This window comes from Dendrobates tinctorius, unplaced genomic scaffold (genome assembly GCF_039654945.1).
Source record: "Dendrobates tinctorius isolate UK_male_01 unplaced genomic scaffold, ASM3965494v1 ptg000011l, whole genome shotgun sequence".
NCBI classification, from domain to species: domain Eukaryota; kingdom Metazoa; phylum Chordata; class Amphibia; order Anura; family Dendrobatidae; genus Dendrobates; species Dendrobates tinctorius.
The window spans coordinates 100,334,329-100,352,276 of NW_027361679.1; the positions used below are offsets into that span (position 1 = coordinate 100,334,329).

The 17,948-nt window shown below is 44.0% G+C and overlaps 1 protein-coding gene across 5 annotated transcripts in view; it reads right to left on the bottom strand.

Moving 5' to 3' along the window:
- The window catches only part of ELP1 (elongator acetyltransferase complex subunit 1), a 170,169-nt gene that overhangs the window by 100,372 nt on the left and 51,849 nt on the right, over positions 1-17,948 (bottom strand). For all 5 annotated transcript variants that reach the window (XM_073545308.1, XM_073545338.1, XM_073545315.1 and 2 more), the window contains exons 4-6: positions 5,324-5,405; positions 1,330-1,410; positions 1,162-1,247 (exon numbers count right to left, since the gene is read on the bottom strand). In XM_073545308.1, coding sequence (XP_073401409.1) covers positions 1,162-1,247; positions 1,330-1,410; positions 5,324-5,405 — 249 coding nt within the window. The remainder of the gene's footprint in view (positions 1-1,161; positions 1,248-1,329; positions 1,411-5,323; positions 5,406-17,948) is intronic.

Sequence of the window (17,948 nt, forward strand, 5' to 3'; positions counted from 1 at the left end):
GCTCTTTCTGTGATTTTGCGTCCAGTGGGCGTTCTGACCAGTGACTGACAGCATGATTTGTATAAAGGTACTGTCACACTTAGGGTACGTGCACACGCTGCGGATTTTTGGCCGCTGCGGACCCGCAGCAGTTTTAGCTGCGGTGTACAGTACCATTCAAATGAATGGGAAAAAAAAAACGCTGTGCCGACGCTGCGGAAAAATCCGCGGTTTTGAATCCGCAGAAAGAATTGCATGTCAATTCTTTCTGCGGAAACCGCTGCGGGTTCCTGTCTCCACCATTGTGGAGATAGTGAATCCGCAGGACCAAACCGCAGGCAAAACCGCAGATAATCCGCAGGTCTTTTGACCTGCGGATTATCTGCGGTTTTTGCAAAATCCGTGCGGATTAATCCGCAGCGGATTCCGCAGTGTGTGCACACACCCTTAGCGATGCACCAGCGATCCCGACCAGCGATATGACGCGGTCAGGATTGCTGGTACATCGCTAAGTGGTTGCTAGTGAGCTGTCACACAGGCAGATCTCACCAGCGACATCGCAGGGGACGGGGATCGCTACTTACCTGTCAGACCAGGCGATCCTGACGTCCTCCCGCCCGCGTCCACGCGTCGTTCGTCTCCACAGCAGGAAGCTGACGACGAGAAACGGTCCAGGACGTTCTCCCGCGATCAGCGGTAACCAGCGGGGGAGCGGTCGGAGGTAAGTATCACACATAGCGATATCACTAGCAATATCGCTATAACATCACAAAAACCAGTGACGTTATAGCGATATCGCTTAGTGTGACAGGCCCTTTAGTGTACAGACACAACTATCAGTCACTGCCCACTGGACCTCTGCTCTTTCTGTAATTTTGGGTCCAGTGGGTGGTCCGACCAGTGACTACAGCATTATTTGTATAAGTCTACAGACACAGCTGTCAATCACTGACGGCACCACCCAGCTATCTGAAAACCCCAGAAAAAGCAGAGGTTTACGTGATTAACACACAGGTTATACTGAATATTTTCTCACAAAACTATATATCAGTCTGCTCAGCTCCCCCTGCTCTATAACATGGCGCCTGCAGATTAGACGGCATTTCCATGGTGACAGGTTCCCTTTAAATAAAAGACACCTGGGAATTTTATATTTTTACTTTTATGTCCCAGATACATTACCGTTACTCTCTGCCTGGCTGCTTGTTTTCCTTCAGATCCATGAAACTGGGTCTCTTTTTTTCCCCAACCGACTGTAATAAACTTCCCTGTATCAATTTAAGAAGATAAATTTACAAGCTGCAAAAATGTAGTTTATACATTTTTCATATCCAGAAAAACAGAAATCACCTTCTCCAAAGTCTTCCTGGTGGATCGGTATTTCAGCAATTGGTTCAAAGTCTTTTGTCATCAATATGATTGTCTGCTGACCTATAACAAGAAGCAAGATTGCTTAACAATGGATCCAAATGCACTTTAACAAATACATTGGGGGAAAAAAAGTATTTAGCCAGCCACCAACTGTTCAAATTCTCCCACCTAAAAAGATGAGGCCTGTAATTGACATCATAGGTAGACCACAACTATGAGAGAATCAAAATGAGAAAACAAACCCAGAAAATCACCTTGACTGATTTGGCAAGAATTATTTTGCAAATTATGGTGGAAAATAAGTATTTGGTCATTAACTAAAGTTCATCTCAATATTTTGTTATATATCCTTCGTTGGCAATGACAGAGGTCAAACGTTTTCTGTAAGTCTTCACAAGGTTGGCACACACTGTTGGTGGTATGTTGGCCCATTCCTCCATGCAGACCTCCTCTAGAGCAATGATGTTTTGGGCTTGTCGCTGGGTAACAGGTACTTTCAAATCCCTCCAAAGGTTTTCTATGGGGTTAAGATCTGGAGACTGACTAGGCCACTCCACGACCTTCATATGCATCTTACGAAGCCACTCCTTCATTGCCCTGTTGGTGTGCTTGAGATCATTATCATGCTGAAAGACCCATCTACATTTAATCTTCAATGCCCTTGCTGATGGAAGGAGGTTTGCACTCAAAATCTCAGATATATGGCCCCATTTATTCTTTCATGTACAAGGATCAGTCGTCCTGGTCCCTTTGCAGAGAAACGGCCCCAAAGCATGATGTTGCCACCCCCATGCTTCACAGTAGGTATGGTGTTCTTTGGATGCAACTCAGCATTTTGACTCCTCCAAACACGACAAGTTTTGTTTCTACCAAACAGTTCTACTTTGGTTTCATGAGACCATATGACATTCTCCCAATACTCTTCTGAATAATCCAAATGCTCTCTAGCAAACTTCAGATGGGCCCGGACATGTACTGGCTTAAGCAGGGGGACACGTCTGACACTGCAGGATATGAGTCTATGGCGGTGTAGTGTGTTACTGTCAGTAACCTTTGTTACGGTAGTCCTAGCTCTACGCAGGTCATTCACTAGGTCCCCACGTGTGGGTCTGGGATTTTTGCTCACCGTTCTTGTGATCATTTTGACCCCACGGGGTGAGATCTTGCGTGGAGCCCCAGATCGAGGGAGATCATCAGCGGTCTTGTATGTCTTCCATTTTCTTACTATTGCTCCCACAGTTGATTTCATCTAACCAAGCTGCTTGCCTATTGCAGATTCAGTCTTCCCAGCCTGGTGCAGGGCTACAATTTTGTTTCCGGTGTCCTTCGATAGCTCTTTTGTCTTCACCATAGTGGAGTTTGGAGTGTGACTGTTTGAGGTTGTAGACAGGTGTCTTTTATACTGGTAACAAGTTCAAACAGGTGCCATTTCTACAGGTAATGAGTGGAGGACAGAGGAGCCTCTTAAAGAAGAAGTTACAGGTCTGTGAGAGCCAGAAATCTTGCATGTCTTTAGGTTACCAAATACTTATTTTTCACCATAATATGCAAAATAAATCTTTCCAAATCAGACAAGGTGATTTTCTGGATTTGTTTTCTCATTTTGACTCTCATAGCTGTGGTCTACCGATGAGGTCAATTACAGGCCTCTGACATCTTTTTAAGTAGGAGAACTTGCACAATTGGTGGCTGACTAAATACTTTTTTTCCCCACTGTATTATGGGTGGATTCCAGCCTGTTGCATACATTAATGAGTTACAGCAAAACAAGAAATCAGATTTCTTAATTCTTCCATTATAAAACATAACAATGGCTAAAACACAGCAAAATGTGTTAAAATACAACTCATGGCACTGAACTCATGTCATTTTATATCCAAATTTTAAAGCCAACACATTAAGAATATTGTAAGTTCAAAGTTTTTTCTTTTGAATCCATTCATTATGGCTTAACCCGTTAGCGACAGAGCCAATTTGGTACTTAATGACCAAGTCAATTTTGATATTTCTGACCACTGTCACTTTATGAGGTCATAGCTCTGGAACGCTTCAACGTATCCCACTTATTCTGAGATTGTTTTTTCATGCATATTGAAATTCATGTTAGTGGGAAAATTTCTTTGATAAAACTTGTGTTAATTTATGAGAAAAAAAAAAACAAATTTGGCAAAAATTTTGAAAATGTTGCAAGTTTCAAACTTTTAATTTTTGTACACTTAAATCAGAGAGTGGCGTCACACAAAATAGTTAATAAATTACATTTCCCACATGTATACTTTTCATCAGCACAATTTAGGAAACAATTTTTTTTGTCAGAACGTTATAAGGGTTAAAAGGTGACCAGTGATTTCTCCAACACAATTTACAAAACCATTTTTTGAAGTTTGGGGGGTCAATATAACAGAAAATACCCAAAAGTGACACCATTCTAAAAACTGCACCCCTCAATGTGCACAAAATCCTATTCAAAAAGCTTAAACCCTTCAGGTGCTTCACGATAACTAAAGCAATGTGGAAGGGAAAAAGGAACATTTTATTTTTTTCACAAAAAATTCACTTTGGAATCAATTTTATTTATTTTCACAAGGGTAACAAGAGAAAATGGACCACAAAGTTTGTTGTGCAATTTCTCCTGTGTACGCCGATACCCCATATGTGGGTAAAAGCCACTGTTTGGGTGCATGCCAGGGCTCAAAAGGGAGAGAGCACCAGTTGACTTTTTGAACGCAAAATTGTCTGGAATCAATGATGACGCCATGTCACGTTTGGAGACCCTCTGATGTACTTAAACAGTAGAACCCCCCCATTCTAACTCCAACCCTAACCATAACCCCACTCACCTTAGCCCCACTCACTGTAGGCCAACTCTAACCCTAATGGAAAAATGGAAATAAATATTTTTATTTTATTTTATTGTTTTTACCCAACTAAGGGGGTGAGAAAGTGGGGTTTAATTTACTGTTTTTTTTATTGTTTAATTTTGACCATTCCTATTGTTGCCGGCCGGCAGATCTCAGCAGGCGCACTGCGCCCACCATTTTCTCCCGGAAGAAGACGCCGGCAGCCCGGGGGAATTCACAGAGGGTTGCAGGGACACCAGAGGTACCGGGAGACCCTACTTCTCTCTCCCCTGATGTGCGATCACATCAGAAGAGAGAGAAATTAAATAGAAAATCTGACTTTTTTTTTTTTGCGGTCGCAGTTATACCGTTAATAACGGCGATCGCAACATTGGGGTCGGTAAAAACCGAGCCGAAAAATGTTCTCTGGTGTCTGAGCTACCCCTGGTAGCCAAGATCCCGGAGAAATTCAGACTCTGGGGGCGCTATATACTTTACTTGTCAGTGCCGTTAAAAAGCGGTGCTGTGGCCTAAGTACCCTTAACTGCCACCGTTAAAAGGCGTATCGGCGGTTGTTTTTGCAAGCACATATTATAGAAAAATGTGAAACAGATATAAAGACTATGTATGGTACATCTTCAAAACAAAATGTTTTTGTACTGTTCTAAAGCATCTAAAATTAAAACTTAAAAAAATCAATCATTTTTGGTCTACAGCTCCAATGCATACTTTTGTGTCTCCATAGAAACAGATTACAAAAAATAAATTAAAAAATTGTAGTCTACAAACAAGAGTTTGGAAAATGTGATCGTAAATGCTGCACATGTACCTTTTTAGGTGTTTCCCACCCAGTGACTCAGGTGCAATGTATAGTGCTCAGGGGCCTGCGGCATGAGACTCTTGAGTTTTTGACAAATGTGTGTGCTAATTCACATTATTGGCACAAGTGAACACAAAGCAATCTAGGCCTTAGTATTAGGGTAAAAACCATATCAGTGAAATGAAACACATGGCTGACAGTCATATTGATTGACCAACTCTTTAAATTTCTCCCATTTGAATTTAACGGTAGTCTGATATTAACATAATATGTGCATAAAATAATAGTCATTTCCATATTAATGGACATATACCTGTTATAAGTAGAACAAGTTCCTGATCAGGGCTCCAACTCATGGCAACAATACCAGTTTCCACACTCCCCACACATTCCAACTGTGAGGGAAAAATAAACTAGTAAACAAATACCCAAAATACTGCAAAAAATAAGAAAAAAAAATACATCATGAAACAAATAAATTACAATGACTTATTTGCTGATCTGCGGTCATTTAATAGTCTGCTTAGATCGCGCTTACTATGCTCACAGAACGATCAGTGTTAGATTGTTCTGTGTACATTATTGTTTTCGGCAGCACATATCCTATTTACAAAGATGATGTTCTGCCGAGAGCGATCGGTTTTAAACAAGTTTAGATAGGACCTTTCACAACTTTTGACCTTAAACTGTACATTCCTGCAAATAGTAGCAGGAATGCAGATAACATTTTTTCGTATTTTCTTCACTCTGTCCTGGAGACTCAGGATGCCGAAAGAATGCACATCATATAGAATGAACAGTTGTGAAAGGCTCTTTTTAAAAATAACGTCACCAGGAAAAAGAGCGGTTTGCTCCGCTGGGCGATTGGCAGGTTGCGTACACGCAAGAGTACGGTAACTGTTTAACTCCTTCCCATAATTTTTATTTTCTGCACTTTCCTTCTTACCTCCACCTCTTCCAAAAGCTAACATTTTTCATTTTTTTCCTGTCAACATAGCCGTATGAAGGTTTTTTTCTTTATCGTTTCATTGGGAGACACAGGAAATCATGGGTGTATGCTGCTACTACTAGGAGGCTGACACTAGGCAAAAAAAGACTGCTCCTCCCCAGCAGTGTTCACTCACCAACTGGCAGGAAGTTATTCAGTTTTAGCTTAGTGTCAGTAGGAGGCAGGCACAGGTCTCGACCCACTTCTGTTTTTACCTTAGGTTTGTTTTTCATTTATGATTTTTATTTAGAATTTAAATTTTTTTTTCAGATAAGGTTTGTGAGAGCAACAGAGTGGAGTTGTGTCACTCTATTATCCCACATAGAGAGGTGATCCCACATAGAGACCGAGGGCACAGTGAATTGTCTCACTACTGTAACTGCTCTCTGGTCTAAATGGCAGGACCCTAACCACCTAACGGTGCTTTCACATTGTGCTCAGACACCCATTTGGTGGCCCCTTCGTGGCTTATGTCTGAATCCCCTGCAAAATGGGATTTGGACGCATGCCACAACGGGCCATAGACTATAATGGTGCCGCTCTACTGTGCATCATTTTCAAGTGTGTACACCTAGTGGAGGCAGACACCCTGACTGTATAATTGCTCTGCCGGCACCATTATAGTCTATGGCCTCGTTGGCACATATGTCAGAATCCCGTTTTGCAGGGGCGTCAGAAGTAAGAAATGACGGAGCCACTGAGCGGGTGACGGAACGCAATGTGAAAGCACCCTTACACAACAAGAGTGCTTGAGGTTCGGATGGGCCACCATACTCGTGACCATTCCCCCACCAGAGCCAGATGATGCAGAGAGTGAAGACTGACTCGTTACCTTCCTGTCGCCCGACAGGCAGCGTTTGATGACTGTCCTCCATCATCAACCTGTGAAGAGGGATTCTGGGATCTCCAGAACAGTTACCTTTTAAATCCCTGGGCAGATAAGGGTGCTCCGAAGAAAAAAAACCAAAAAAAAAACCCGACAACAGGTTCAAACCTTTCCCTTCCCCGACCTGATTGTCCCCACTAAGACCAGATGCTCCTTCCGTGCCACCATTGGTCTCTTCGGCATCCAAGCTTTAAAATTAAACACCCTTCTCCAATGGCTAGACCACGCCCCTGGCAGCCCGACTGATAGCACGTCAGCTTTCTTGTGCCACTCCTGCCCATCGCTCTAAGCTTATCAGGGCGCTCCTTTCATTTAGACGTGTAGGAAGTCCGTGCGATCTTTTTGATGCTACCACCTACTCTTCTCCTACCATCTTCTAGTCGTTGAGTCACCTTCATCTGCTGCAGGCGCTGCAGTTGCCACGACTCTACAGCTCACCGCTCAGTACCGCTGAGCCACCGTTTCCACCAGTTCTCCAGGGTCACAGGCTCTAGGACCTGGATAAGCTCTGTCACTTGGGGGCAGGTCTCTATTCTTAGCAATGCTCGCTCTCTGGCACATTTCTCCTCCCCTATGCCTAACCCCAGGGAGTCTCGCTCCCACCCTCCAGCTATTGTCCTGCACTTTGTCTGTTCTTTCTGTAACAGGAAGTTTCTCTCTGGTCAGGCCTCATCCCTCAGCCCGGATTGAAGAAGTCATATAGACTTCAAAACGCATAGAATAAACCACCAGAGTTTTTTCCAACCATATCTTGATTTGTTAATCATATGGCAGCGTGGATATAACTAACATTTTTCCATTATAATGGTTCTGACTAGGTCGCTTGTCGACTTGTGGATCTGCAGCAGCTGATATATACATGCATTTATTCTACACTATCAGGTGAGCAGTTCTTTGGAATTAATTGGAAATAATCAGGTGGATAAAACCATATTTGTGCTTTTTTCTGTTTCCCATGTTTCACAAATCTTTGAGGAGGCACAATCGTCCCTTTGCCGGTCCTTCGCCGCAATGTGGGTATCAAAGTCTGTTTTGGCGTGAGCCAAAACACTTGTGTCAAGATATTTTGTCGGACACTCCCACTGCCGAATTAGTGGACCAGATTGCACATGCAGTTACAGTAAGTACCTTCTATTGACTCCTCTCAACTTAGCCACTTGCTCAGCTCTTGTGGCTGGCAACAATGTTATGATCCACAGGGTCTTACAGCTGAAGGCATGGAACATGGACTCAGCATCCACAAAGCCGCTCACCAGCCTCCCCTCTCCAGAGCTCCGGGATTTTCGGAAACGAGCTAGACAATATAAATTCGGACGCAATGAGGGGATAGGGTGGGGGGGGGGGGGGGGGAGTACTTAGCTTCCACACAGAGGGCCAAATGTCAGCTTCCCAAGAGCCGCATGATTCAGTTTTGCTCCTTTTGGAAATTCTCAGTCCAGAACAGCAACTGGCAGGACAAATCCCTAGCACGTCAGGAAAAGAGGAGACCCTTCTTCAAGCTAGCACCTTCCAGGCATACACAAACCCACCAGCACAGGTCCTCCAGGCTCAGATGCAACAGATTCTCTTCAGCATGACGGGGCATCCCCACCTGAGGAGCTTCCCCGGGAGGAAGGATCCTTCGACGACGCTTGGGTCTGGGATAGTCTCACATGGCTACAAAATAGAATTTTCCATTATCCCACATTCTTGAGTCCAAACTTCCAAAGAACCCCTTTCTTCTTCCCGGCTTCCCCTTTCTCCTTCCCAATATGTAGCAGGTGTAGTAATAATATTAGCAAATACCCCTAATTAGAAATGTAGTATTTAGTTTTTCTGATTCATAATGTCTCTTTCTAACAGGTCAAGGAAATTCTTATCCTCTCTTGCTGACAACTTTATCTTCCAAAAGGTAGGGGAGAAAACAAGGGGAACTCCTACCTTGGATCTAATCCTTATAAACAGGGAGGAAATGGTTGAGGAGGTAAAAGTGGCTGGGACCCTAGGAGGTAGCGACCATGCTATTTTAGAATTTTGGATAACTAGAGGAGGAAGACCTGTGAAGACTCAGACGTCAAGGTTAGATTTCAGAAAGGCAGATTTTAAGGGATTCAGAAAGAGATTTGGAGGGATCCAATGGCTGGATATCCTTAAAGACAAAAATGTCCAGGAAGGATGGGAAATCTTGAAAAATGAAATTCTCAAAGCACAATTGTTAACAATTCCGAAAAGAGGGAAGAATAGGAAGCATTTATGGAAACCAGGATGGATGAACACAGAACTTAAGCACATGCTAAAAAGGAAGAAAAAATGTTTATAAAATGGAAAGAGGGAGCATATCTAAAGAAGAATATAATGCTGTCTGCAGAACCTGCAGGGCACAAATCAGATTAGCTAAAGCTGTCAATGAATTGAGGCTTGCAAGAGATGTCAAAAGCAATAATAAAGGATTTTGGGGATATGTCAAAAGTAAAAGAAAAGATGCTACAGGATTTTTACAGGATGAAAATTATGAAATGGTAAGACAGGATGTTGAGAAGGCCGAACTTTTAAATTCCTATTTTGCATCTGTTTTCGCTCAGAAAGGAAATGTAACATCAACTGTTCTTCACTGTCCTATTAAGGGAATAGAAGAATCCAGGATATCTATAAACAGAAAGATAGTGAGGAAACACTTAGCTAACCTAAATGAATTCAAGTCTCCAGGTTCAGATGAATTACACCCCAGAGTACTGAAGGAGATAGCAGAAGAAATTTTTGAACCACTCTCCATAATCTTTGAAAATTCTTGGAGAAGAGGAGAAGTCCCGGAAGACTGGAGAAGAGCAAATGTTGTTCCTATCTTCAAAAAGGGGAAGAAGGTGGACCCAGGCAACTATAGGCCGGTGAGTCTGACTTCTATACCAGGAAAGATCTTTGAACAAATTATTAAACAACATGTAAGTCAGTACCTGGAAAAGAATGAAGTGATTAAACAGAGTCAGCATGGGTTTGTAACTAATAAGTCATGTCAGACTAACTTAATTTCCTTCTATGACGGAATCACTGATTGGGTGGATCAAGGAAATGCTGTAGATATAGTATATCTTGACTTCAGCAAAGCATTTGACAAAGTATCTCATACAATCCTTATTGAAAAAATGACTAAGTATGGAATGGACAAGGCAACTGTTAGGTGGATTGATAACTGGCTTAGTGATCGAACCCAAAGAGTGGTCGTAAATGGCTGCACATCCAGTTGGAAGAATGTCTCAAGTGGGGTACCACAGGGCTCTGTCCTGGGCCCTGTATTGTTCAACATCTTTATCAACGATTTAGATGATGGAATTGAGGGTAAACTGATTAAACTTGCTGATGACACAAAGCTAGGAGGGATAGCTAATATTAGAGAAGAGAGAGAGAGGATTCATAAAGATATAAATAAACTGGAGAAGTGGGCAGCAACTAACAGAATGGTTTTTAACAGGGAAAAATGCAAAGTACTACATCTGGGCAATAAAAATGAAAAAAGCATATACAGAATGGGAGGAATAGGGCTAAGCAACAGCACATGTGAAAAAGACTTGGGTATACTAATAGATCACAGACTGAATATGAGTCAACAGTGTGATGCAGCAGCAAAAAGGCAAATGCAATTCTAGGATGTATTAACAGAAGCATACAGTCTAGATCACATGAAGTCATTATTTCCCTCTACTCCTCTTTGGTCAGACCTCATCTGGAATATTGTGTCCAGTTTTGGGCACCACATTTTAAAAAAGACATCAACTGGAGCAAGTTCAGAAAAAAGCGACCAGAATGGTGACTGGTCTGCAAACCCTGTCTTATGAGGAAAGGTTGCAGGATTTGGGAATGTTTAGTTTGCAAAAGAGAAGACTGAGAGGAGATTTAATAGCTGTCTACAAATATCTCAAGGGCTGTCACATTGTAGAAGGATCAACTTAATTCTCATTTGCACAAGGAAAGACTAGAAGCAATGGGATGATACTGAATGGGAGGAGACACAAATTAGATATTAGAAAAAACTTTTTGACAGTTAGAGTGATCAATGAGTGGAACAGGCTGCCACGAGAGGTGGTGAGTTCAACTTCAAAGGAAGTCTTTAAACAGAGGCTGGACAGACATCTGACTGGGATGATTTAGTGAATCCTGCTTTGAGCAGGGGGTTGGACCAGATGGCCCAGGTGGTCCCTTCCAACTCTACGATTCTATGATTCATGTGCAGACATTGGAGGACCTTTGGTATCCATGGTTATGACCACTAATAAAGTGACAGTTAGTTTGTTGCTAGTCGTAACCATGCTTTTTAGGTTTTTATTCACACCTGTTTTTTTTGTTAAAGAAGGATGGCTCAGTTCATCCCATCCTAGACCTCACAGCTCTGCCATTTGGTAATGGCGACTGTCAGCCATACTTCGGAGCAAAGGCGTTCTTGTCATCCCTTATGTGGATGATATCCTGATCAAGGCTAAATCCCACTCATCTTGGCTGGATCATCAACAGTTTGAAGACTTCTCTGACTCCAGCCCAATGCATAGTCTTCTTGGAATGTGGTTTGATTCTGCTCAGGGGGAAAAAAAAAAATAAAAAAAAAAAAAAAAAAAAAATCGGGATTCGTACTCTCAGATGTCCCCTCCCCATGCTCTCCTTGGTTCTCCATGAGCATATTGGGCAAGATGGTGGCCTCAATGGAAGCAGTCCCATTCGCTCAGTTCCATACTACACACACTCCGTTCCCTCTACAGGTCTTTCTCCCATCACGATGGGACAAGTCCACTCACTCCCTGGACCGGCTTGTCACACTTCCCTCTCAGATCATGAAGTCCCTGGAAGGGTGGAGATGCCCTCTCCTCGTTCGTCATGAAAGACCTCGTTGGAAAGATGTAACAATGGATGCTTGGTTGGGGAGCAGTTTTTCAAGACCTACCTGTCCAGAGTTGATGGAACACTAAGGAATTGTTCCTTCACATCAACATTCTCGAATTCAGAGGATTCTTCCTGACTCTTTCTTCACTGGCAGAACCTTCTCCCTGACAATGCCACAGCGGTGGCATACATCAACCACGAATGAGAAGCTCGAAGTTGAGCAGTGATGTAAAAATTGTTTTAGTTCCAACCATTGGCCAAATGGTACTGTCAATCTTAGTGGTACACATCCCTGGAGTGGACAACTGGGCCGCAATCTCTCAGTCGAGAGGACCTTGCCCTGGGCAAATAGTCCCTGATCCTGTCAGTCTGCAGCAAGATCTGCCTCAGATGGGGAACTCCCGACATCGATCTGTTGGCGTTAAGACTGAACAATAAGGTTCGGCAGTTTGTATCCAGCTCTTATGATCCCTTAGCAGTCGTCTCTGAAGTAATGGCGATCTTCCGGTCCCAACTCTTCCTCCCATACCTGTTTCCTCCTCCACTGCTGATCCCCAGGCTGGTCAAGAAAATCAAGTAGTAAGAAGTGCCCGTCATACTCACAGCCCCAGACTGGCTGAAAAGAACTTGGTACGTGGAAGTAATCAATCTCCTCACAGATATTATTATTTATTGTTATAGCGCCATTTATTCCATGGCGCTTTACATGTAAGGAGGGGTATACATAATAAAAACAAGTACAATAATGTTAAACAATACAAGTCATAACTGGTACAGGAGGAGAGAGGACCCTGCCCGCGAAGGCTCATAATCTACAAGGGATGGGTGAGAATACAGTAGGCGAGGGTAGAGCTGGTCATGCAGCGGTTTGGTCGATCGGTGGTTACTGCAGGTTATAGGGTTGTCGGAAGAGGTGGGTCTTCAGGCTCTTTTTGAAGGTTTCGATGGTAGGTGAGAGTCTGATATATTGTGGTAGAGTTCCAGAGTAGGGGTGATGCGCGAGAGAAATCTTGTATGCGATTGTGGGAAGAGGAGATAAGAGGGGAGTAGAGAAAGAGATCTTGTGAGGATCGGAGGTTGCGTGCAGGAAAGTACCGGGAGACGAGGTCACATATGTATGGAGGAGACAGGTTGTGGATGGCTTTGTATGTCATGGTTAGGGTTTTGTACTGGAGTCTCTGGGCAATGGGGAGCCAGTGAAGGGATTGACAGAGGGGAGAAGCTGGGGAATAGAAGGGACAGGTGGATTAGTCGGGCAGCAGAGTTTAGAATAGATTGGAGGGGTGCGAGAGTGTTCGAGGGGAGGCCACTGAGCAGGAGGTTGCAGTAGTCAAGACGAGGGATGATGAGGGCATGGACTAGGGTTTTTGCAGATTTTTGGTTGAGGAATGAACGGATTCGTGAAATATTTTTGAGTTGAAGTCGGCAGGAAGTGGAAAGGGCTTGTATATGTGGTTTGAAGGAGAGATCAGCGTCAAGAATTACCCCGAGGCAGCGAGCTTGTGGGACTGGGGAGAGTGGGCAGCCATTTACTGTAATGGATAGGTTCATTGGGGGGGGGGGGGTCACGTGAGATGGGGGAAAGATGATGAATTCTGTTTTGTCCATGTTAAGTTTCAGAAATCTAGCGGAGAAGAAGGATGAAATAGTGGACAGACATTGAGGGATTCTGGTTAGTAGGGAGGTGATATCTGGTCCAGAGATGTAGATCTGCGTGTCATCAGCATAGAGATGATACTGAAAGCCATGAGATTCTATGAGCTGTCCCAGGCCAAAGGTGTAAATGGAGAAGAGCAGGGGTCCTAGGACTGAACCTTGTGGGACTCCGACAGATAGGGGGCGAGGTGAGGAGGTGGTGTGTGAGTGGGAGATGCTGAATGTCTGGTCTGTTAGGTATGATGACATCCAGGATAGGGCCAAGTCTGTGATGCCAAGGGATGAGAGGGTCTGTAATAATAGGGAATGGTCCACTGTGTCAAAGGCAGCCGACAGGACCAGGAGGAGGAGGACAGAGTAGTGTCGCTTGCTCTTGGCGGTTAAGAGGTCATTGGTGACCTTAGTAAGGGCAGTTTCAGTGGAGTGGTGTGACCGGAAGCCATGTTCTGTGGAAACTTCCAAATCTTCCAGATCTTCTTTCGAAGGGCTCTCACTTTCACCAATTCTCAGTTGCTCAGTTTAATGGCATGGCTGTTGAAGCCACGGTACTGTGTTCCACTGGTATCTTCGATCAGGTCATCCAGACCATAATCAGAGAGAGGAAGCCTACTTCTCGCATTTACCACCATACATGAAAGGCCTTCTTCCACTTGTGCAAAGTCAATCAGGCCGCCCCCATGGTTTTTGCTCTACCATCCCTTTTGGCCTTTGTGCAGTCAGGCCGTGATTTTGGCCTATCCTTTAGTTCCCTCAAGGGTCAGGTCATGTCGCTGTCCATTCTGTTCAGAATCAAGCATCTTGTCCTCATATAAGGAGCTTACTTCAGGGGAGTCACACACTCTGTTCCTCCTCATCAACCACCGGGAGAACCATAGGACTTCAACCAAGTTCTAGATGTACTTCAGTAGTCCACATTGGAGCTGCTACAAGAGAAATCTCTCTCCCTTTTTATCTGGAAATTTGCCTTCCTGGCAGCCATCAACTCAATCAGACGAGTGTCCGAACTTGAGGTTCTTTCTTCCGTTTTCCCTACCTGGTGGTCCACCAAGACAAGATGGTCCTTCGTTTGATCTCATCCTTTCTTCCTAATAATGTTTTCTCGTTTCACTTTAATGAAGACTCTGTACTTCCTTCAATTTGTCCGTCTCCCTCTCATCCTTGGGAACAGTCACTAAACAAGCTGGACTTTGTGAGATAGTCCAGTCAAAATACGAAAAAAAAATCCTTTACCCTGAACAAATTCCAAGAAAGCGTTTTATTGTTTTTTTGGTAGTATTACATGTAGGGAAAAACATACTAAAAGTTTACCAAGATAGGGTTACCACAAAGGGTCCAAATGTGACGTCAAAGAATATGGCCGCCAAAGCTGTAAAATGTTAAATGTGACTCGCGTTTCAGTGTCTATCATATTTCTTTTACAACTACTACTATTATATTTATTATTTAACGATTTATTTATCTTCTTTTACAGAGCTGAGAATGATGGAAAGTCAAGAAACTTGCCCCTTATGCAGCCATGAAGTAGAAGATGACGGAGAAAGAGTGGTGATTGGTGCGAAAGGAGCTGAGTATTGAGAGGGGCATTAGCACTGTGGTAGCTGCTGGACCAGTGGTGCACAAGAGATGTCGTATGAACTACATAAACAAGAAGCAAATAGACTTGCATAAGAAAGCTACTTCCGATCGTTCACCTGCAGGTACACGGGTGTCTACTGGATCCTATGACAGCACGACGCAGTGTTTGTTCTGTGGACATGAAGTGGTGAAGACAAGATCTAGTAGTGATTTCGATGACTATAGCTTTGTTAAAACGGATGGATTTGTAAGGTCCATCTTGTCACATTGCAAACAGCGTAATGATGACTGGGCAATCACCATTCAAGGGAGAATCGCGTACTTTGGGAAGGACTTACATGCTGCAGACTGTCTATCATCCTTCATGTGACATTAACTTTCGGACAAATTACGGAATTCCTATGTGTCATGGTGGTGGATCTACTACAAAGAAACCACGGAAGGTAGGGAGGCCGATGAACATGGACCAAGAGCAAGCGTTCTTGAGAATGTGTGCATTTCTCGAGGACAACTATGAAGAGCAACTGACTGTCACAGATCTTGCAAAGAAAATGACGGAGTAACTTGTAGAAGGAGACAGTGCTGTAGTAATAAATGGCTGAGGTATAGGCTGGAGGAGAGGTATGGCGATTCGCTATTCATAGCAGAGTGTGAAGGGTTGCCTAACATTGTAACATTCCGTGAAAAGACCAGAATAATCCTGAGGGACTATTTCCGTAGTCAGGAAACGGATGAAGAAGCCCAGAAGAGAGCCATCATAGAGACTGCGGCCAAACTAATCAAGAGCGATATCAAGTCTAAGATCCCATCTTCAACCGATGAATATCGGAAGACTTCTTCGCTTGAATGTCAGTCTGCCTTAGATTATCTCCCCCAGAGTTTGCTTTGCTTGCTTGAAACCCTCTTCGTTGGAAAGGACATTCACAGGAAGGTCGCAAGCATTGGACAATCAGTTGTTCAGGCTGTACGTCCCAGGGCTGTAGTAGCTCCATTGCAGCTTGGGTTAGTAGTCCAGCTCCATCATCATTTCAGGTCTCGATTTCTTGTAGACAGTCTCTCAGCCATGCGATATTGTTCATCATATTCGGAAGTTCAGCGATTCGAGGAAAACGCTGTCAATTCTGTTGGCCAGGATGTACTCGGTGGTACCATAGACAGACTGGATACGGCACTGATGTTCGCTGCGGGCAACGTCGATCATAATATCACGTTAGATGGGAAGGGGTTTTTCCACAGCATGGGGATGGTAGCTACTGTGACTCCAGGAAGTTAGGTCAGTCGCACTGTTCTCAGATGGAAGACTGCGGACTTGGAGATAGTTGAACAAAGCAGAGTTGATGTAAGGGAACACCGTTTCGCAAAACACACTCGCCGAAACACAAAATTTAAACCCTTGCCATTTCTCGATGCCATTCACCATCGTGTTGATGTATTGTGGGAGATGTCTTTACGCTTCAAACAGCCTGCACTGAGCTGGAATGGAATGATGCACATTCGGGGTCATCTTTGGTAATCTTCCTGCCGATCATTGACAAGTATTCTGGAGACAAGTCATGCATCTTCTCTACTCTTGAGTATCTGTGCAACCTTACTGATAAACACCAATCCGCTGCAGTTGTTACATTCGATCAGACACTCTACTGGAAAGCGTCAGAAATCAAATACGAGGTGCCTGAAGACAGCCCGGTTCGAGATGTTGTCCTGATGCTCGGGAGCTTCCACACATTGATGAATCTTATGGGTGCCATAGGAACGTTGATGGATGGGAGTGGAATCAAAGAGATCTTGGGAACAATTTATGGTGACAATGCTGTGCAACACATCATGACTGGAAAGGCAGTTCAGCGTGCAGTTCGTGGCCATCTCCTCCTTGATCAGTGTCTTACTCAGCAAGTTGCAGACAAAGTACTTTGCGACCATCCTGGTATTGCAGACCTGTTGCAAGAACTTGAGCAGTTGTATGCTCGGACACTGACAGGGGGGAGTGACTTGAATTCGGTCATCACTTCTACCTGCCTTAGTGAAATTGTCCACCTCTTGTCCACCAAAAGAAACGGATTATCCGCTCACTCTCGCACCAGTAAACTATGGCTGAATTACCAACAGATGGTTGGAATGGCAAGGGAGCTTATCGAGGCCGATCGTACAGGATCCTGGATGATGCACCTTCATGCTGTAGCCGAATGTATGCCCATTCTTGCAGCTGCTGGGCATGGGAACTATGTGAAGGCCGCCTACCTTTACCTCCAGTCTATGACCACTCTGGAAGATGATATGCCATCAGTCTTCCATAGATTTATGAATGGCTTGCATGTTGTAAGGCGGACTGATCAGTACTGGGCAGGCCTGGGTTGCGACCTAGTCATCGAGCAAGCTCTGATGCGCTCCCTAAGAACTGCAGGAGGACTCACCAGAGGAAGTGGAATGTCCGAACATCAGAGGGCCTTGTGGACTCTGTCTGTGCCAGTGTCCTCTTACTACAGTGATGCAATGCAGGGTTTCACTCGCCAGAGCTTTGTCACCAGTGAACAACACAAGGAGGCAAGAACGTCAAGGACGAGAAGAGATCGTGAAGACCTGGAGAAAATTGCAGATATACTCGAGACCTTTTCACCTTTCTCTGATGAAGTGTCTCCTTGCAACATTATCACCGGTGTCAATGCAAATAAGCATGTGAATGTCCATAACCTGTTCACCATTGGCAGAGAAATAGTGGCAACAATGGAGGGTCAATCACTGTTTTCAGTTAAGTACAAGCGGTCAATGAAAGCCAAGACCCTGGCATCCAGTGAGGCTATTGACGTTCTAAGGACAAAACAACAGACCCCGCTCTTTTGTTCCAAAGGTTTCTTGTGGTGTCTCAAACTGCTGATCTTTCCTTTGATGAGGTGATGGCCTATGAACTTTCACCATACCCACCATCCCTCTTTGAGGCAAAACATCTCTTATGCAAACCAAACAAAGCACAACTGATGGCTGCTATAAAAG